Here is a 21561-nt window from a genome sequence, read left to right as displayed (position 1 = left end):
TCCTCTCTACAGTGTATTACTGTGTTTAGAAGGTCTATTACTGTGTTTAGAAGGTCTATTACTGTGTTTAGAAGGTCTATTACTGTGTTTAAAAGGTCTATTACTGTGTTTAGAAGGTCTATTACTGTGTTTAAAAGGTATATTACTGTGTTTAGAAGGTCTATTACTGTGTTTAGAAGGTGTATTACTGTGTTTAGAATGTGTATTACTGTGTTTAGAAGGTGTATTACTGTGTTTAGAATGTGTATTACTGTGTTTAGAAGGTGTATTACTGTGTTTAGAAGGTGTATTACTGTGTTTAAAAGGTGTATTACTGTGTTTAGAATGTGTATTACTGTGTTTAGAAGGTGTATTACTGTGTTTAGAAGGTGTATTACTGCTTTTAGAATGTGTATTACTGTGTTTAAAAGGTGTATTACTGTGTTTAGAATGTGTATTACTGTGTTTAGAATGTGTATTACTGTGTTTAGAATGTGTATTACCAAAATGTTCACACTTGAGGACAGTAGGGGAACGCTAATTGTTATGGAAGTCTATATCTGCCGAAAATCTATTGGATAATGCAAATTGTCTAATGATAAATCAATATCACATTCCTCATTTCTTTCCCCATTTATGTGGGCATAATGTCAATTGAACCCAGAACTAAAGTCTCACATAATTTGGTCAGATGCTCGATTACCATGTATGTTTAAAGTCATCTTTTTTACAATACATTAATATTTGCATAATATGTGATAACATTCATATACGAAAATAAGGTTGGTTGTTTCCTAGGAACTTTGTTCTGAGAATTTCCCAACAATCTACACATTTTTCCCTTTCAATTGCTACCATGGTTATTGCTACCATGGTTATGCATACATATGTCTCATGTCTTTTTCTTTCTGAAACATTTACATTTGGACCTGTCCATAGTTTAAATGATCATGCTGATGTTTGGAAGGTCAGTCCCTGTGGTCCATAGTTTAAATGATCATGCTGATGTTTGGAAGGTCCGTCCCTGTGATCCATAGTTTAAATGATCATGCTGATGTTTGGAAGGTCAGTCCCTGTGATCCATAGTTTAAATGATCATGCTGATGTTTGGAAGGTCAGTCCCTGTGATCCATAGTTTAAATGATCATGCTGATGTTTGGAAGGTCCGTCCCTGTGATCCATAGCTCAGTATGAATTGTGAGAGTGGTTACATTTCTCCAGCCTCATCCCTCATCTGTTTACCATAAAAAGGGACCGCTTTGTTGGGGAAAACACTTTGTTGATGTTGGAATCCCAGATTGCTCCTTTAATTAAAGTACAATATTTTTATGGTATGAAAAAGCTGTTTGTTGAGTAATAAATCCACAGTCACAAAGGAAGTGTATGTAGATCCACATGTTTTTAATCAATGCTCAACATTTCACCATGAAAATCATATTTTATGCAACACAGGAAAATGGTAAGACTTTGATCTTCAATACTTTGGTCTTGTTTATTCAGCAACTTCTTTTCCCTGTAAGAATAAAGAAATAATATAATGGATCAGTAATAATAATGAACATGATAAATATATGGATAGAATATAATGGATCAAGTAATAATAATGAACATGATAAATATATGGATAGAATATAATGGATCAGTAATAATAATGAACATGATAAATATATGTATCAAGCATTTAATGCTCAGTGCTCAGCTTGGATTTTCAATTTTGAAGTACTGTATATATATACTATAAGTCCTATATAATATTTTTTGTTGTTGTTGCCCTTCCTGAAATGTTCTTCATATGGATCTTCAATACAGTTGTGTGTAAAAGGTCAGTATTGACCTCTGAGAAGACTGAATCATAGGTGGTGTTGATGTGGTCATATCTGAACATGAGTCAGGTACAGGTTTAGCAGCAGTTCTGTACCTTTCCCGAGTCACGGGTCTTGGCTCTGAGCTTGTTGACCTGAGTCTCAGCGATGTCAGCACGCTCCTCAGCCTCCTCCAGCTCATGCTGAACCTTCCTGAACTTAGACATGTGCTGGTTTGCTGCTTCCTCCTGGGTGAGGAAAAGAGAGGGAGAGCAGAACATCAGCATTTAAAGTTTGAAGCTTCAGGTAGCAAATAAAAATAATATTTTCAACAAAACAAATATTGGCAGATTTAGGATAGCAATGTATACAGGGAGATATATGATACTGCAGAGAAAGTGAGTGGCAGAACGAGAACAAACCGCTGCCTCCAGCACGATCACTAGACCAGCAAATTCATATTCAATCTCCTTTAAGTTGGTAACACATAAGAGGCACTCACAAATGCGCATAATTTCTTCAGCATTTACTTTACTTCAGCACATTACGTTTTGTAGGGGGAAAAAACATTTTCCATTGTATGCTTTCAGAGTATTTGACTAAGTCTGTGACTCACCGCCTCCTCAGAATGCCTCTTGTAGGCCTTCACTTTCATCTGCAGCTTATCTACCAGGTCCTGAAGTCTGTTAACGTTCTTCTTATCCTCCTCAGTCTGTGGGAGAAGATCAAATCACTGTCAGTATAGTTTTATACACAAACCTCTCTGTGTTAGTGTCAAGTGTGTGAAGAAGGCACTTTCTCTATCTCTTACCTGGTAAGTGAGCTCCTTGACTCTGCGCTCATACTTGCGGACTCCCTTGACTGCATCTGCACCTCTTCTCTGCTCAGCCTCCACCTCAGTCTCAAGCTCACGCACCTTTGTGGAACAAATACATTTAGGCATTTGTTTGAGGTGGTGAAATCAAATCAGACCTAACAACTATTTGTAAAACGGTAGAATCTTCTACCCAGTCAAGGAGGCACAATTGTTATCTTTTCCTATGTACTCTGTAATTATAACAGCAACTTTTCATTATCTAGGTCAGTGGTTCTCAAAGTGGAATTTACATTTCAATTTGTTTATGAATATTTCTAGCAAGAACAGATTAAACAGCCCGGGATCTTTGGAAAATGTTCAGAGGGTGCAATACAGTACAATGTAATATTATTCATCCACAATTTATGTTATTAACTCTTAGATTAAACAACAGGTCTGGGAGGCTCACAACTCAATTCTTCTTGTTTTTGAAATATGACTTTTAACCATTTTGTCATGCGTTTTGTGGTGTATGGTGCAGTACCAGTATGGCAACTAGAGGCCGCCACTCGTATGTTTTAATGTTGTGACATTGCTTCTATTATGGAGCTCGCGCCATGGCAGTTGAGAGTAGTTTGCCAAGTGAGCCAACAGCAAGACAGAAGCACCGACATAAATACATTTTAATGTCTTTATTTTGAAAGTAAGCGAGTGGAAAAACACCATATTCAAGACGGCAAAGTTTCTGAAGTATGTACATATGTTTGTTGAGATATTCTGTTGTATTTTCAGGTTTTACGAACTTATTAAAGTCCGCTAGCCTAAAAGCTAATTCAGCCATTAGCCTGCTAGCTGGTAGCCCCGCATAGCAACGCTAGCTTGCCTAGCAACGGTTGTTGAATGAGACGTTACAATAGAGAGATAAATTATTACTATGACATTAATTCGATGAATGTATATTATATTCTGTGTTGATATTTATTGTGAATTATTATTATTAATATGATCGAAATGGCAGATTAGAAGAAGTCTTGATCCAATACCTTTTTATTTAAAGGTCTTGGATCAACTCCACTAAATAAGTGTACAATTATTATAATTGTTTTTGTTGTGATCATAAATCCACAGTAATTTAAGCTTTAAAACTGCAACATTTTTTCTCAGATGCAAACAAGGGGGACTAGATTAGTCCAGTCATGCACTGCAGAAGTCATAGTAAATCTGCGTGGATGCTATTTTTGATGCACTTTAAAGTAGGAGTTGTGTTCTGATATTATGAAGGGGGTCCCTGATGTATACGCTACCACAAAAGGGGTGGTCCCCGATGCAAAGAAGTTTGGGAACCCCTGATGTAGGTGGGTTATTGTGAGAGCAAATCATTAAACAATGCTCCTGTGTATTTTTACATGATCAAATACATTTCCAGCAATCAGTCTTTCAATCCACCCTAATCCACCCTGCAGGTATCTCACCCTGGACTCCAGTTTCTGGAGCTGCTTCTTGCCTCCCTTCATGGCCAGATTCTCAGCCTCATCCAGGCGGTGCTGCAGGTCCTTGACTGTGACCTCCAGGTTCTTCTTCATCCTCTCCAGGTGAGAGCTGGTGTCCTGCTCCTTCTTCAGCTCCTCAGACATCATGGCCGCCTAGAATAGTAGTTTGTTTAATTTACGCACCAATCATAACGTCCCTCTGAGATCTTTGTGGTTCTTATCCAGCCCTGCTACCATTGGCACTCGGGGACAAATTAAGTTGATGTAATTCAAGGACTCACGTCAGTGATTGCCTTCTTGGCCTTCTCCTCTGCATTCCTGGCCTCCTGGACGATGTCGTCCACCTCTCCCTGCACCTGCACCAGGTCAGTCTCCAGCTTCTTCTTGGTGTTCAGAAGGCTGGTGTTCTGAAGGAGGAAGACGATTTGTTTGACTCTCAAGAGAACTTGCAAGACAAGACTGAAATTATGAAAATCTAAGGCAAGCACTGTCAAATTCCAGGTGGGTTCAAATAGTATGCTTGGTTGAGTTTCATTAGAAATGGCTTTTGACCCATACCTGGGAGTGCAGCAGTCCAACACGCTCGCTGGCGTCTACCAGCTCAGTCTCAGCCACTTTGCGGCCTCTCTCTGTCTGCTCCAGAGCAACTCTCAGCTCCTCGATTTCAGCCACCATCAGACCGTTTCTACGCTCCACCATGGCGGCCTGCTCCTTCATGTCTTCTGCAGCGCGGACAGCGTCATCAAGGTGCAATTGGGCATCCTGGGGTTCACAATGACATACGTTCATTAGGACTTGTGGAAGTACGGGTGAAAGGATCGATCAGTGATAGAAATATTCATTGGTAAGAATTTCCCCAGTATCGCTACCTTTAGTACATAAACCACTCTATTCAAGTCCTTTGTTCTGTTATTTTCTACGGATTCACAAACAAATCCCTCTCCATGTTCAGGTGTTTGAGCCTGATGTCCCAGTCCCTTTACCTTGAGCTGTCCCTGGACATTCCTCAGCTGTTTCTGGGCCTCAGCGGCCTGCCTGTTGGAGTGGCTCAGCTGGATCTCCATCTCGTTCAGGTCTCCCTCCATCTTCTTCTTCACCCTCAGGGCATCATTCCTGCTCCTGACCTCAGAGTCCAGGGTGCTCTGCATGGAGTCAACCACCCTCTGACTGTTCCTCTTGATCTGCTCCATCTCCTCGTCCTTCTCAGCGATCTTCCTGTCCACCTCTCCCTTGATCTGGTTCAGCTCCAGCTGCACACGCAGAATCTTGGATTCCTCGTGCTCCAGTGTTCCCTGGACAAACAGAGGCAGTCAGGCCAATTGTGTTCAATACATTTGGATGTAGGAATGAAATATATATGACTACAATAACACCAATACAGAGAGCATTTCACTCTAGCTGGCATTGGTTAGTTAACACTGCTTTCCCATCAAACAGCTGTAGTTTGTACCTCAGCCTCCTCCAGAGCGGTCTGGATCTCAGACTTCTCTGTCTCCACGGTCTTCTTGGCCTTCTCCAGCTCATGGATGCTCTTGCCAGTCTCTCCGATCTGCTCAGTCAGGTCAGAGATCTCCTCTGCACACACACAGGAGCAGTTTAGACTTGGGAGATTTTCAGTGGATATCGCCAATGCACTGAAGTTGACATTGAATCATAATAACAGTGAATTTATTAACAGCAATTAATATTGCTAATGAAACATGAGCCAAATAGAATTGCTGTCAAATGCTCACGTTGCAGGTTCTTGTTCTCTCTCTTCAGAGTCTCCAGATGATCCAGAGCCTCCTCGTAGGAGTTCTTCATCTTGAAGAGTTCAGTGCTCATAGAGCGAGCCTCCTTCTGAGCTCCTTCCAGCTCAGCCTGGCCCTCCTCATACTTCTGCTTCCACTCTGCCAGAACCTAGGAGAATCCATGGGATTTTCATTGGAAGTCATTGATGAAGAGTTTTGAATTATAAATATGCTACAATTATACTATAATTGATCATATAGCAGACAGTAAATATCAGCCTATGGTGAGGTTTATTCATTTTCACCTTGTCAAAGTTCCTCTGCTTCTTGTCGAGGTTGGCGGCCAATGCGTTGGCTCTCTCAACATCAATCATGAGGTCCTCCACCTCTCCCTGCAGCCTCTGCTTGGTCTTCTCCAGGGAGGCGCACTTGGAGTTGGTCGCCTCAATGGTCTCCTCAGCCTCCTGCAGACGCTGGGCCAGCTTCTTCCTGTTGGACAACAGAGGTTGTTTTAATGTGAGAGATATGTTACAATACATATTGATGTAACATTTTGTCAGAGCCCCCTGCCACCCTCACCATCCACACCATATCTGAGTTTTTCTGTTGCGTGCGACTCACTTGGCCTCCTCCAGCTCCTCTGTGCGCTGGATGGCATCAGTTTCATACTTAGTCCTCCACTGAGCCACCTCACTGTTGGCCTTGGACATGCCGCGTTGCAGCTCTGCCTTGGCCTCCTGCTCCTCCTCAAACTGCTCCCTCAGGAGGTCACAGTCATGGCGGGCAGACTGAACACCGTGTGCCAGTGCATTTTTAGCCTGTGAGAATGAAAGACAAGGAGAGATTAGTGAGATAGTCAAACAAATTATGGTTGAAGTCTCTGAGGGTGGAGAGACAGTAGGAGTCTCTGGGGTTGGTGAGACAGTAGAAGTCTCTGAGGGTGGAGAGAGAGGGTGGTGTAGTCATATGAAGATATAGCTCTAAACTCTGTGGACGGTGGAGTCCATCTTGGGTCCCTTACCTTGACCTCCTCCTCAGTCGCCCTCTTCAGCTCCTCCACCTGCTGGGTGAAGGCCTGTTTTCCTCTGGTCAGCTGAGACACCAGGGCTTCCTTCTCCTCCAGCTGGCGGCCAAACTCACCTGCAGGGACAGAGGGACATTTTGTAAATAGGGTCTCTGTTCTCTAAGATTGAAATGTATTTTGAGGTATCATAGGGCAATGTTAGTTTCTACTGTACTGTTCACAACGTATGTGGAGTGGACTATGTGGATATAGCCCCTAATACATGTTGTGTTCTACTGAAGGAAAGCATTGGCTTGTTGTTCATTGTTGTTGGTACCATTTTCTGTCAGGAGTCTGGCCCTCTGTCCGCTGATGTCGTTGATCTGGCGAACATTCTCATCATTCTTAGTCTTGAGCTCACTCAGCTGGTCCTCAAGAGTACGGCACATCTTCTCCAGATTGCCCTGTTAGTGAAACATGTTCCATCATTACGTTATATATGTGACTCCTGTCAACTTCAGGTCACTTGAATGGTAATGTAGTTGACCCTCCTCAACACTGCTTGATCAAAACATCACTACTCACCTTAGCCTTGGCGACGGCCTCCATGTTGCTGGAGAGGTCATCAATCTCCATCTTGTACTCGCTCTTCTCCTTCTCCAGCTTCTGCTTGACGCGCTGCAGGTTGTCGATCTGCTCCCCGAGCTCAGCCACACTGTCGGCCTGCTTCTTGCGCAGAGCGGCGGCTGTGGCCTCATGCTGCAGGGTGGACTCTTCGAGATCACGACGCAGCTTCTGGAACTCAGCCTCACGCTTCTTGTTCATCTCAATCTGAGCAGCAGTGGCGCCTCCGGCCTCCTCCAGCCTCTCGCTGATCTCCTCAAGTTCCCTGGAGAGATCGGCCCTCTGCTTCTCAACCTTAGCCCTGGCAGCACGCTCAGCCTCAATTTCCTCCTCCAGCTCCTCAATACGGGCCTAGAACAGGGGCAGGAGCAGGGGGATGAACACTACAATACAGTTGAAACAATTGAACCTCACAAAGTAATAATAGTATGTATATTTTGTATAAATGTGTTTAATACGAAGCCAGTTACACTAATATATTCAGTAGACCGTGTCCCATGCAAGAGCCAAACCCTCAAAGGTAAGAAGTTAGACAGTGGACTCTAGATGGATATAAGCCATTTTAACATGGCAATTGTCATTGAGGGCTGAGTGGGGATGGTAAGAAGCACCAACAAGAAACACCATCTTCCAACCTACTGAGCCATCAGAAGCCACCTGGAAAACTGTCTGCTGACAGAAAAAGTGTAATTTTTTTTAAAGGAAATGGTTCAAGTCTGTGCTTTTCTGTACTGGAGCTTATATCCTGTACTGTACCTGGAGTTCCTTGATCTTCTTCTGCAGCTGAGCTCCCAGAGACTGCTCATCCTCAATCTTGCTGAGGAGCTGGGTGGTCTCAAACTCCTTCCTAAGAAACACAAACACGTTGATTGCAGAGTTGGTTTTGCTTTGATAGTGTAAAGGGAGAGTATTATACCATTCACTTGGCTTTTAAGAATCACATGTAAATGCTAATTAATAATTACAAGAATTAGTCAAAAACAACCATTATAGCAGCTAATACTGTAGTCATTTGTTTGTGTTTACTTCTTGATTTTCTCATCAGCTTGCTGCTTGTCATTCTCCAGGTCCATTATGGACTCCTGGGCCAGTTTCAGATCTCCCTCCAGCTTTCTCTTGGCTCTCTCAAGGTCCATACGGAGCTTCTTCTCTTGCTCCAGAGAACCCTCAAGCTAGAAGATAAAAACACATATATTGTTAAAATCTAAACAACTGAAGATAATATCATCTTACATACTATCATGGCCAAACTGTCAAACTCCACTCACGTCGTCCACTTGCTGTTCCAGCTTGGTCTTGGCCTTGGTCAGAGTGTTGACTTTGTCCTCCTCTGCCTGCAGGTCATCCAGTGTCTGCTGGTGGGCCTCTTGGAGGGCTTTCTTCTCCTTGGTCAGCTTGGCAACACTCTCATCCATAGACGCCATCTCCTCTGTCAGGTTTTTAACCTGTAAATTGCCACAACATAATTATACTTCACCATAAAGGGGAGATTTAGTTTGTTATATATTGCCTTCAATTAATTTAGATTAGAAATGCCTCAACAATTACTGTACTATAGATTCAACACTCGATGGCAGTGTTCACCACGCCAGTGTACTGAATGGAAGTCATAAATGAGGGGGAGCAGAACATACAATGAATGTACCCCACAACTGAAATTCTACTATTGTGTGTTCATTTTTCCTGCACCCACAATACAACTTGAATTCCATTTCTGTTAAGCTATGTTTTGAGTTGATTGGATTATTGTTTGGTTAGACTGTCTATGGTAAGACACAAGACCTTGTTTTCAGTGGCGTGCTTCTCCTTCTCCACTTTGGCCAGGGTGAGCTCCAGGTCATCAATGTCCTTCTTCAGCTCAGAGCACTCATCCTCCAGCTTCCTCTTCTTTGCAGTCAACTCAGCATTGATCTCCTCCTCATCCTCCAGCCTCTCGGTCGTCTCTTTGAGTTTGGCCTCCAGCTGGATCTTGCTCTTGATGAGCCCCTCACACCTTTCCTCAGCATCGTTCAGACTCTCTCCTTCCTGGTTTCAGAACAGCAGAAACCAAATCAGAGGCCTCACTTTGTATCCAAGTATACATGTTACTCAAAGAGGTCAGAGCAAATCAATAGAAATTCAAGAGATATATAACATGGGAAATACAAATGTGTGTTCATATGAATGTGTATGCAAATGTGTGTTCATATGTATGAGTATGCAAATGTGTGTTCATATGTATGCAAATGTGCCCGGGTTACTCACAGACGCGACTTGGAGCGCCAGGTCGTTCTTCTCCTGCGTCAGGGCCACCAACTTCTCCTCCATTTGCTTCTTTGTGGCCAGAGCCTTGGCCAGATCTGTCTTCATCTTCTCATAGTTCTCCTTCATGTTGGCCAGCTCCTTCTCAGTCTCAGCGCTCTGCAGCAGGGGCTTGATCTTGAAGTACAACTTCATCCATGGCCAGGTTTTGACATTCATGAATGAGCGGATGTTGTACTGGATGGAGTAAATTGATTCTCTGGTCGACAGAAAGGATGGAGTGGCATGGTGAGTGACATGCTTAAAGCTACATTCTGGGATTAGATGAACAACAAAACAGAACCACCTGCCACTGTTTGTTTACAGTTGAGGAATGGGGCTAGGGAAATGTAACCCCTCTTAAATTCATAGACAGTGCTCTAGATGCAAAATCTGACAGGTCGTGCATTCTAAGCTCATGAGACATTTTATATTCTTCAAGAATGAAAACGTAAATATCACAAATGTAAATGACAATTGAACAGCCAAATCCCAAACTCCAACTATTAAGCTAGAATCCTTAGTTGCTACATCCATTTCTGGACTAAATTAATGAACCCAAAAGCTTTAGTTGACCATTATAAGATGTACCTTCTCATTCTGAACAACTCACAGCATATACAGTATGTAATCATAATGCATTAGATACAGGTGGTTGACAGAAAGCTTTGCCAAGATGTCTACTATTCCTCACCTCCTCTCCATCATCTTGCTAAACTCTCTCCTCATGAGGAATCCACGGCTGAGAGCCTGGACCATGCCGACCAGAGTGGCCAGCTTCTCATCTCTCATCTCCTCCAGGACACCCAGCAGACCGGCTTTGAAGAACACCTGAGACACAGGTTAACATGGTCAATGGAACCACAGATAGAAAGGGTTGAATCAAAAGAGGGGAACAACACCACTAGATTGATTTAAACAACATTAACTCTGCAATGGTTGCAACCAAACCATGTGAGAGGTTGTTTCTAAGTTGTTAGACATTGTACAGTTGTAGATTAATAATGTACACAGATGCAGATAACTGCAGCCATACCACTCTATCACAATGCACATGATAATGAGTTTAGATTCACTTCTATACTTGTGATGTATGACTTTGAAGAAAAACAGTACAATGTTTTTCCACCTTTTCCATTAGTTAAATGAAGAAGAAAGAACATAAGGATGCATAGATCAACTAGAGAGATTTTATATGGTATGGGTTTAAATTATTATTCAAGCTGTGTTTTGTTGTCAGATTTTGCTGGGGGGTATTTGACTGACCTTGGTGTGCCCAAACTTATAATCCTCGTGATTGACATCAATGGACCCAAGCAGCTTCTCAGAAGCCTTCTTGTTGTCCATGAACTGGCCCTCAGGGATGACGCTGGCATTCAGTACTTTGTACCTGAATAAAGATAGATTATTTACATATGTGCAGTTGTAGGTTGGTTATATTACGTAAAAGGTAAGCTTATCCTTGGAGCAGATCTGTGAGCATGTGTGCATTTATGTTTGTGTACCTCTGCTTGAAATCAGCATAGATGATTCTGCTGGGGAAGCCCTTTCTGCAGATCCTGATACCCTCCAGTACACCATTACACCTGAGCTGGTGGATAACCAGGAAGTTCTCCATCAGACCTGGTAAATCAAAACAAGTCTCTTTTAATACTAATAAACAGGTTATAGATTGGGATCGTTAAGGTTACTGATATTATACTGATAAGATGACATATTTAACTCAATATTTCTTGTACCTGGAGTCTTTGACTCGTTGGGGATCAGGCAGCGCACAAAGTGAGGATGAGTGCTCCTCAAGTTGGTCATCAGCTTATGTAAGTTCTCCTGTAAGAGGGTTACAAACCATTTTCTCAGACATCATTTATGATAATCAATGCACCTTTTGAAGGACTAAATATGCACATTGCAAAAGCTCACCCTGAACTGGGAGGACACAGTCTGCATGGAACCACCCTTCTTCTTGCCTCCTTTCTTGGTTGTATCTGTTAAAATGGGGGAAAGTTAAAGATAACTAGAAAAGTACATTTCCTAGAGTGGTCTTGTCTTCAGCAAGCACACTAATTATAAACCAGAGAATCTCTGGTTAACTTCACACTTATCTAGAGGCAAATGCTGCCAATCAGATTGTGTAGAATAACACCTATTGTATGAGTAAATTAACCCAGTAATAAACCCGGAGAAAGTGTGATACATTCAAAGACTTTAAAGAACATTTGGTTGTAACAAGTGCTTTAAATTCAATATTGTGACATGATGCTAGTCTTACCCTCAGGTGGGGCAGCAGGATACAGGGCAGCCAAAAGTTTGACTGAGGACTTCCCGTACAGTTGACAAACTGAGTCGTTCAGGGGGTCCTTGTTCTTCTCCAGCCAGCCAGTGATGTTGTAGTCCACAGTTCCGGCGTAGTGCACCAGGGAGAAGTGGGCCTCTGCCTTGCCTTTGGCAGGCTTGGGCTTCTCAAACGCCTTTGTTTTGCCAAGATGCTGGGAGTACAGCTTGTCCTTGAAGGTAGTGTCTGAAGACTTGGGGAACATGCACTCCTCTTCAAGGATGGAGAAGATGCCCAATGGCTTTACGAAAGGAGATGTATATCAAATTAGTGATATTTCCATTTAGGATCACATTTATTCCTTTTGCAAACATTCTATTTGCGGATTACATTCATTTAGGAAACATTGAGTTCTCAACAGTCAGATACGTTGTACCATTATAATCCTCACAGACATCTTACCTTCTCAATAAGCTCAATGCAGGCAGCCAAGTCCATGCCGAAGTCAATGAAGGCCCAGACGATTCCCTCTTTCTTGTACTCCTCTTGCTCCAGGACAAACATGGTGTGGTTGAAAAACTGTTGCAGTTTCTCATTGGTGAAGTTGATGCACAGCTGCTCCATGCTGTTATACTGTTGATGGAATTTTAAAAGGGATCATTTCATCATACAAGTTTGTAATCCATCTCAATCACATCTAATTGTCTTGTTCTGGTCTCATACTCACATCAAAGATCTCAAACCCGGCAATGTCGAGCACACCGATATAGAACTGCCTTGGCTGCTTGGTGTCCAACATCTCATTGATACGGATGACCATCCACAAGAACATCCTCTCATAGATGGACTTGGCCAGAGCACTGACTGAGTTATTAACCTGCAAATTATAATATCTCAAATTAATATGTGAGATATTGACCATGTCTTGTGATAAGAGCATAAGGGAAAAACAAGATACATTATTTTTTTTTAGCTATGCACTCATCCCCAAAATAATTATGGTGCTCAGAAAATGGTAGATGCTGTGTTTGGCTGACTTACCTGAGGCACAGTCTGTCCCTTGGTCACATACTCGTTGCCGACCTTCACTCTGGGGTAGCACAGAGCCTTCAACATCTCAGCTGAGTTCAGGCCCAGCAGGTAGCCAATTTTATCAGCCACTGGAGAGAGAACCAACAACAACAGACTCAGGGACACAAGATCACTTGTTTCTGATTTCACACTGACAAAATAGTTTGGCTATCTTTTTTGTGGGTTAGGTTTAGGTTTTCTCACATATCCATCATTTCAAATATTTTCTGGAGGTTGGAATTGTGTCTTAAAAATAACTCCTGCCTGACTACACTGGGTGTACAAAACATTAGGAACACCTGCTCTTTCCATGACATAGACTGACCAGGTGAAAGCTAGGATCACTTGTTGATGTCACCTGTTAATTCCACTTCAATCTGTGTAGATGAAGGGGGGAGAAAAGGTTAAAGAATGATTTTTAAGCCTTGATACTGTTGAGACATGGATTGTGTATGTGTGCCATTCAGAGGCTGAATGGGCCTGACAAAATATTTACGTTCCTTTGAACAGGGTATGGTAGTAGGTGCCAGGCGCACCGATTTGAGTGTGTCAAGAACTGCAACGCTGCTGGGTTTTTCACAACGCTGCTGGGTTTTTCCTGTGTGTATAAAGAATGAGCCACCACCAAAAGGACATCCAGCCAACTTGACACAATTGTGGGAAGCATTAGAGCCAGCATGGGCCAGCACCCCTGTGGAACATTTTCGACACGTTTTCGAGTCCAGGCCCTGACAAATGTATGCTGTTCTGAGGGCAAAAGGGGGTGCAACTCCATGTTAGGAAGGTGTTCCTAATGTTTTGTACACTCAGTATATTTCTATCTCTGGGAATGGGACTAATGCTCTACATATTGTATATCTATGAGTGGGACTCACCCTCTGTGCCGTCTGGCTCGGCCTGCTCCTCACGTTGCTTCTGCTTGAATTTCAAGTTGCCATGGTGCAATACAGCTCCTGTCAGCTTGTAGATGGCCTGCTTCTCTTCATTAGTGAAGCCCAGGATGGTAATGGCATCCTGGCATTAAAGAGGAAGTACAACAGAGATTAACTGAATGGTAGTTTGGTATGTGAAATAAAATACATGAAGATTCCCAGCTGCCACCAAGTTGGAATTGCACAGTACATTCAGTGTGTATGGTGGTCCTAGCCATTCCCTATCTAGAGTTTGGTTAACCCTTTGTTTGACTCACGTCTGTGGCATCCAGCTCGTCATTGTCATTGATGCTGGCCACAGTGATTTGTCCCTGACTACACATGGGGAAGTCGTAGGGGTTGGTGGTGATGAGCGCCAATTCTGTGGACAACGGAGAACAGCTTGTCAGTTAAATCTCTTAGAATTCTGCTCTCCTACTTTACATTATCTCTCCCTCCTTGACTCAATAGATGGACTCAATGATACATGTAGTATATAATGAATAGCATAAAGAGGAGACTGAGACTTGTGGACTAGTGCATCACAGTGTATTACTTGATAGATATTTCGCAGAGACCTTCCAAATGTCTAGATGCCTTGTTATCTTGGATGTACTCATTGTAATAGTATGATTAGTGTGGATTATAGTGTGGAGGGGTTGAGGGTAGATGAAGCGATGAAGGGACAAATAACAAACAAAAGACAACTATTGTAAAATACATTGTGTATGTAAAATGTATATAGTACGTATAAACTGGAAGTAGAAGCCTAAGTATTGTTGTCCATTTGTTAACTCCAATTAGGGGAGGGATGGTAGGGTTATGGGAGGAGTGGTAGGGATGATAGGGTTAGGGGAGGAGTGGTAGGGTAATGGGAGGAGGGGTAGGGATGATAGGGTTAGAGGAGGAGTGGTAGGGTTAGGGGAAAATCTGGGTGGGAATCATTTTCTCTGGACCTCTACTTTGTCGTACCAACTATGTCAGGTTTGTGGCCTGTCATCATCTGGAAGAAGATGTGGTAGCCTCTCTCATCGGGCAGCTGGAAGGACACTCTGGACTTCTCCAGCAGATCTGAGAGAGAAAGAGAATGAGTGAATGACACACAGAGAAAGAGAAGAGAACATGGGATAAAATTACATTTGATGATATGATCTCCTAAAAATGATCTGTGTGAATTTAGGAAGGCATTGAGAAACAATCAAAACCAACTCACAGGTTTCAATGTCAGCTTTAGCCAGTTTACCACCTTGGAAGTGAATCCTGATGAATTTACCCTACAGTAGAGCATGGGGGTTAGAAATAGGTCAACAAATGAATCTAACATTTTTCTTTGATAGACCCCTGTAAATGTTACAGTTTGTTGGACAGATGTTGGATCTATTGATACAGATATAGGATCTTGATGTAGGATCCAGTTTGCTACAGCAGGGGGAAAAATCCTACAGCAACAGGAAATGTGAATTATTACATGGATTGCAAACAATTATTTTTTTTAATTGGTAGGGGTTGATCTTTTTTTTTATTACTACAGCAAATCAAGTAAAATTTTAAAGTGTATACTATAGGGAACTAATGATACATTTTTCCAATATAAGGTAACTTCCACAGTATGCCCTTCATACTTACAAAGCGAGACGAGTTGTCGTTCCTCACTGTCTTGGCATTACCGTAAGCCTCCAGCAGAGGGTTAGCTGCAATGATCTGATCCTCAAGAGACCCCTGATTGAGACAAACATAAGTTGCTCAAAAACTGGTAAAGTAATTTTTTCTTCATTGCTTGAAATGTGTTAAAAAGGCAAACATAAGAACAACTTACCTGCATTTTGCTTGGGTCTACTTCCTTCTTCTTCTCTCCACCAGACACTGCAATGGTGGCAAAGTACTGGATGACACGCTTGGTGTTGACAGTCTTTCCTGCACCGGATTCTCCACTGGTTTATATGACAGAGAAAGAGGGGTTTTAGTTACATGTTTGAGTGTCAGATTGTCTTTCACTAAGAAATAGCATAGAAAAATACACTGTTAACCTGTGTTCTGACATAAGTCTTTAACAAATAATCCTTCTCATCGACTCGTTATTACACATAACCTGATGCTCTAATCCATTCATAATGTCATGTATTTCATCACACCAAGTGACACAACTTATTACAATAGAAACACTTTCTCAAGTGACATTTTAGTAAACAACTTACGTAATCAGGACGGACTGGTTCTCCTTATCTGGAACCAAAAAACATATTACTTATCATACTCAAGCAACATTCAGGGGACATTATTGTATTCATAGCATCATCATGAATTTCAATTTGGAACATTTTCCATTCAAGGGTAGTGAAATCAGATATTCCCAGCAAACTGTTTGAACCTAGACTAGAAAACAGTAGATACCTCTCTGAAGCATATTCCATTGATGCATCCATTAATCTATCCATAAGCACTTAATTGACTTTGAGATCCATATGTCCTTATGGACATCCATCCATCCATCCATCCATCCATCCATCCATCCATCCATCCATCCATCCATCCATCCATCCATCCATGACAGCTCGTACCAATCAGCATGAACTGAAAGGCGTTGTCAGAGACAGAGAAGATATGGGGTGGAGCCTCCATCCTCTTCTTCCCTCTGTAGGCGTTGACAACCTCCATGTCGTATACGGGGAGCCACTTGTAGGGGTTCACCGTGGCACAGAAGAGCCCAGAGTAGGTCTGGATGAAAGCATAATTAAATTAGGGTATTAGTAAAGTCAGATGGACTTTTACCTGGATTTATGTGAGGATGTGGGTGTTCTTTGGTTTTACTGATGTGGGTCTACTGTATTGATATGTTTTGGTTTCTACCATTCATTACAGTGGTGTCAGTTTACTGAGCTATATTATATTATATATTGTAGGCTGCAAAAGTATATATTTTTATACTAATACAATTGCTTGAAAAAAAGTATTTTGTTTTTAACAAGTAATAATATCTTTATCTCTCAAAGAGATCGGGGTCAGAATTATAGAGGTCTATGTTCATGTCATCCGACCAAAGCACTGGTTCAAATCCAAGTGTCAGTTCCATTTTAGTAAACTCCAGCCGTTTACATTTGTTGGATGACACGAAAATAGAGCTCTTTGGGTAAGCCAACCAGGTGATGGGTTTGGTGCTGAAATTAGAATGCGTAAGCAGAAAAGAACCCCAATTCCTACTGTAAAATACGGTGGTGGATCTTTGATGTTATGGAGCTATTTTGCTTCCACTGGTCCTGGGGCCCTTGTTAAGGTCAATGGTATCATGAACAGTATCAAGTACCGGGATATTTTAGCCGAAAACCTCGTTGCCTCTGCCAGGAGGCTGAAACTTGGCCGCAAGTTAATCTTCCAGCAGGACAATAAACCCACATTCACATGAAAATCTGCAATGATTAATTGGCCACAAAGTCAACATTTTGCAAAGGCCATCTCAGTCTCGGGACTTGAAACCCATTGAAAACCTGCGGTTTGAATTCAAGTGGGCAGTCCATAAGAATGTCAAGGATCAGGAAGGATTCTGTATGGATGAGTGGTCTAAGATCCCTCCCAACTCATAAAACATTTTAGAATACATTTTTGCTCATATTTATCAAGAGTGTCAATATTTTTAGACTTCTCTGTATGGGTAGTACTGTATTTATGTATTTCTTATGTTCATGTATGTGGTTGTATGTATGTGTAGGTTTCTTACATAGATCATCCATGCTGCATAACGCTCTTTGAGGTTATACAACACAGAGGCTTCATTCAGGTAGGTCATCATGGCCATGTCCTCAATCTTGTCGTACTTAGGGGGGTTCATCTCATAGATGTCTGCATCTTTGAACTCTTTTCCTTCCTGAAACAGTCAGAAATCTAGATTACACACAGATCAAACTGGACATGACTGAATGATTTTTGCTCATTAAATACAAGTTGCATCATTAAAAAATATATATATCCATATTTAATCCAACTACTTAGTTATCACCCACTGACACATACATGGTGATTCTTGACTAGTCAACATGAGAAATGTGTTAGTTACATAGTGCCTTCATAAAGCAAGTAAATGCTTCAAAGTAGCCCTTCATTTATTCCAGATGTTGTTGTTTTACAGCCTGGATTCAACATTTATTAAATAGATCTTTTTAAATTGATAATGAAATACAGAAATATCTCATTTACATAAGTATTCACACACCTGAGTCAATACATGTTAGAATAACCTTTGGCAGAGATTACAGCTGTGAGTCTTTCTGGGTAAGTCTCCAAGAGCTTTACACACCTGGTTAGTACAATAATTGCGCATTATTATTTTTTATATTCTTCAAGCTCTGTCAAGTAAAGCTGGTTGTTGATCATTGCTAGACAGCCATTTTCAAGATGTCATCGAGTTTCAAGCAAATTTAAGTCAACTGTAACTAGGCAATTCAATGTCGTCTTGGTAAACAACTCCACGGTATATTTGGCCTTGTGTTTTAGGTTATTTTCTTGCTGAAAATATGAAGAGTGGAACTCAGTCGTGTTGGATTTGCTCCAAACATAACACTTTGTCTTCGGGACATGAAGTTAATTTCTTTGCCACATTCTTTAGAGTTTTACTTTTAGTGCCTTATTGCAAAAATAGGATGCATGTTTTGGAATATTTTTTATTCTGTATAAGATTTCTCCTTTTCGCTCTTTCATTTAGGTCAGCATTGTTATAATGTTGTTGCTCCATCCTCAGTTTTCTCCTATCACAGCCATTAAACTCTGTAACTGTTTTAAAGTCACCATTGGCTTCATGGTGAAATCCCTGAGTGATTTCCTTCCTCTTAGGCAACTGAATTAGGAAGGGCGCCTGTATCTTCGTAGTGACTGAGTGTATTGATATACCATCCAAAGTGTAATTAAAATGTTTTTGTGTTTTTACCCATCTACCAGTAGGTGCCTTTCTTTGCAAGGCACTGGAAACCCTCCCTGGTCTTTGTGGTTGAATCTGTGTTTCAAATTCACTGCTTGACTGAGGGACCTTACAGATTATTGTAGGTGTGGTAATCAGAGATGAGGTAGTCATTCAAAAATGATGTTAAACACTAGTATTGCAAACAGAGTGAGTGCATGCATGTATGTGTATCTTTTTTAAAAACTTTTTTTGTTGTTGACATTTTCTTTAAGAATTTAGATGATTTTTCAAGGAATAGTGTAATTGCACAAACTTGAATACTTTTCAGATCAGGCTTACCTCCTTAGTGCCGTCAGGTTTTGTGACTGTTACAGTACACTTCCCGTCGGCCCTGGCAGTGACCAGACCCTTAAGGTACAGCTCCGCCTTGTCTGTCACGTAGCAGGAGTTCTTTGAATCAAAGGGTGCGGTTTGTGCCTCAATCCTCTCCCTCTCAGGCTTACGGAGGTATATGGCAGCCTTGCCGTAGATCTGCATCTCCGCGTCCGTACTCATGGTGACGGATAACTAGGAAAGAGATGAAACAAGAAACATGATTGACTCTGTGGTGCTTCCTCCCCAGTCAACAGAGTTAGGTGAGCGGTATATCTCTCAGAATATTCTCATCACTTTTTATGTGAAGACTCAAACCATGTCTCACCTTATTTTCCCCCTCCTACAGATGAATGTGTACTTCTTGGAGGACCCTGTGAAACATGAGAGTGTTGTGAAAACACACAAGTCTAAATGCTCATCATTTAGCCGTCAAAAAACATTTTGGCAACTCACTTCACTACACATTCAAATAATTACCCCTGAAAGCCCAGTTACATTCTAGAACCCCTTCAAATTATGTAAATGAGAGTTACAGATTGGAAGTAAAACATTTAAATCAAATGCCACTTTATTGCATACTGTCAAATCTTAGACATGCATAACTTAATTCAAACACTGCAGTTAGCTACCGCCTCAGTTGCTGAGTGCAAACATGAGACAAATGTCAAAGTTGGAGAGGTCTTACCACAGAGAAAGAAGGTATCTGACTTATGGATGCTGGGGCCTCAGTCTCCTTATATCTGGTTGGAAGTGCCAACCAAGCAACTGTTAATTATGGACCACTCTGGGGAAGGACATGGATTGTAGGAGAGACCTCCCCCCCAGACCTGTGTGTCTGTCTCTCGCTAGCACCTCCCACTTCCAGGAACACCACACTCCCAGTACATTACTTTTTAATGTCATGTTTGTCTCTGAATTGAATTTCACTGAATTTACATAAAGTAGATATGTCATTGCTAATAATTATTATAATGTCAAAAAAAATTGTTGGATTAATCAAATTGATTCCAACGTTACTCCCACTGACCCTCAAATACTGTAATGGAATCCATGTTGCCCCAATATAAAATACTGTAATGGAGTGAGTGCATGTTTCCCAAATACCAATAATACAGTTTTCATCTGACCTGATTTAAGTCTAATCTGACCTGATTTAAGTCTAATCTGACCTGATTTAAGTCTAATCTGACCTGATTTAAGTCTAATCTGACTTTATTTAGTTCCATTTTAGTGGCATTAATCCTCATCAACAATTGTATATATATGTTCACCTATTATTTATATTGTTTAGCTTGTAAACACATCTGAACTGTCTCCTCACCTCATGCTTGTGATGTAGATGGTCGTTACCTCGTGCTTTGCTCACTTTGATTTATCACCCTGGTGGAACCATATTAAATTAATATTTACATCTAGAACAGAAACATTTAGGCTGTCAATTAAAGCTCATAAAACTGTTAAATTGAATGTGTTATTTATCTACAGTATGACATATTGAAGATTCTGAAGGCACTTCTATTTGTCTCACATTTCAGTTGGCTAAAACGGTCCAGTAGGATTCTTATGACACATAACACCAGTACAGTATTTCAATAATCTTATCCACTCATATTGCTGACAGCGATATAACTGCCTCAAACTGTTCTCACAGTCTGAAGTAAACAGCTTAGAAGCCGAGCTGGCTGATTAAAAATGTAGATGTAGAAAATAGTGCAAATAAAGGAAAACCCTTGAATGAGTAGGTGTTCTAAAACTTTTGCCTGGTTGTGTGTGTGTGTGTATATATATATATATATATATATATATATATATATATATATATATATATATATATATATATATATATACAGTGGGGCAAAAAGTATTTAGTCAGCCACCAATTGTGCAAGTTCTCCCACTTAAAAAGATGAGAGAGGCCTGTAATTTTCATCATAGGTACGCTTCAACTATGACAGACAAAATGAGGGAAAAAAATCCAGAAAATCACATTGTAGGATTTTTAATGAATTTATTTGCAAATTATGGTGGAAAATAAGTATTTGGTCACCTACAAACAAGCAAGATGTCTGGCTCTCACAGACCTGTAACTTCTTCTTTAAGAGGCTCCTCTGTCCTCCACTCGTTACCTGTATTAATGGCACCTGTTTGAACTTGTTATCAGTATAAAAGACACATGTCCACAACCTCAAACAGTCACACTCCAAACTCCACTATGGCCAAGACCAAAGAGCTGTCAAAGGACACCAGAAACAAAATTGTAGACCTGCACCAGGCTGGGAAGATTGAATCTGAAATCAACTGTGGGAGCAATTATTAGGAAATGGAAGACATACAATACCA

General features: G+C 41.2%; 1 protein-coding gene across 1 annotated transcript; it reads right to left on the bottom strand.

Moving 5' to 3' along the window:
- Nucleotides 1–1359: 1359 nt before the first annotated feature.
- On the bottom strand, nucleotides 1360–19931 carry LOC139402243 (myosin heavy chain, fast skeletal muscle-like). The gene is made up of 41 exons (XM_071146341.1): nucleotides 19907–19931; nucleotides 19547–19592; nucleotides 19186–19413; nucleotides 17671–17817; nucleotides 16517–16673; nucleotides 16154–16181; nucleotides 15775–15889; nucleotides 15585–15677; nucleotides 15172–15232; nucleotides 14931–15029; nucleotides 14237–14340; nucleotides 13923–14061; nucleotides 13018–13136; nucleotides 12704–12853; nucleotides 12439–12609; nucleotides 11974–12277; nucleotides 11625–11689; nucleotides 11444–11531; nucleotides 11210–11327; nucleotides 10971–11094; nucleotides 10399–10535; nucleotides 9669–9924; nucleotides 9207–9449; nucleotides 8693–8869; nucleotides 8451–8596; nucleotides 8181–8271; nucleotides 7386–7775; nucleotides 7138–7264; nucleotides 6819–6937; nucleotides 6419–6615; nucleotides 6103–6286; nucleotides 5801–5966; nucleotides 5518–5642; nucleotides 5051–5359; nucleotides 4626–4829; nucleotides 4349–4474; nucleotides 4050–4220; nucleotides 2593–2697; nucleotides 2398–2493; nucleotides 1898–2029; nucleotides 1360–1492 (listed from the first exon to the last, which is right to left on the bottom strand). The coding sequence occupies exons 3-41, from the start codon at nucleotides 19399–19401 to the stop codon at nucleotides 1472–1474; spliced, it is 5820 nt and encodes a 1939-aa protein (XP_071002442.1). The 5' UTR covers nucleotides 19402–19413; nucleotides 19547–19592; nucleotides 19907–19931; the 3' UTR covers nucleotides 1360–1471.
- Nucleotides 19932–21561: the final 1630 nt, after the last annotated feature.

Source organism: Oncorhynchus clarkii, unplaced genomic scaffold, assembly GCF_045791955.1.
Source record: "Oncorhynchus clarkii lewisi isolate Uvic-CL-2024 unplaced genomic scaffold, UVic_Ocla_1.0 unplaced_contig_1334_pilon_pilon, whole genome shotgun sequence".
NCBI lineage: Eukaryota > Metazoa > Chordata > Actinopteri > Salmoniformes > Salmonidae > Oncorhynchus > Oncorhynchus clarkii.
Note: the sequence above shows the minus strand (reverse complement) of the source record. Positions and strands in the feature narration are given on the sequence as shown.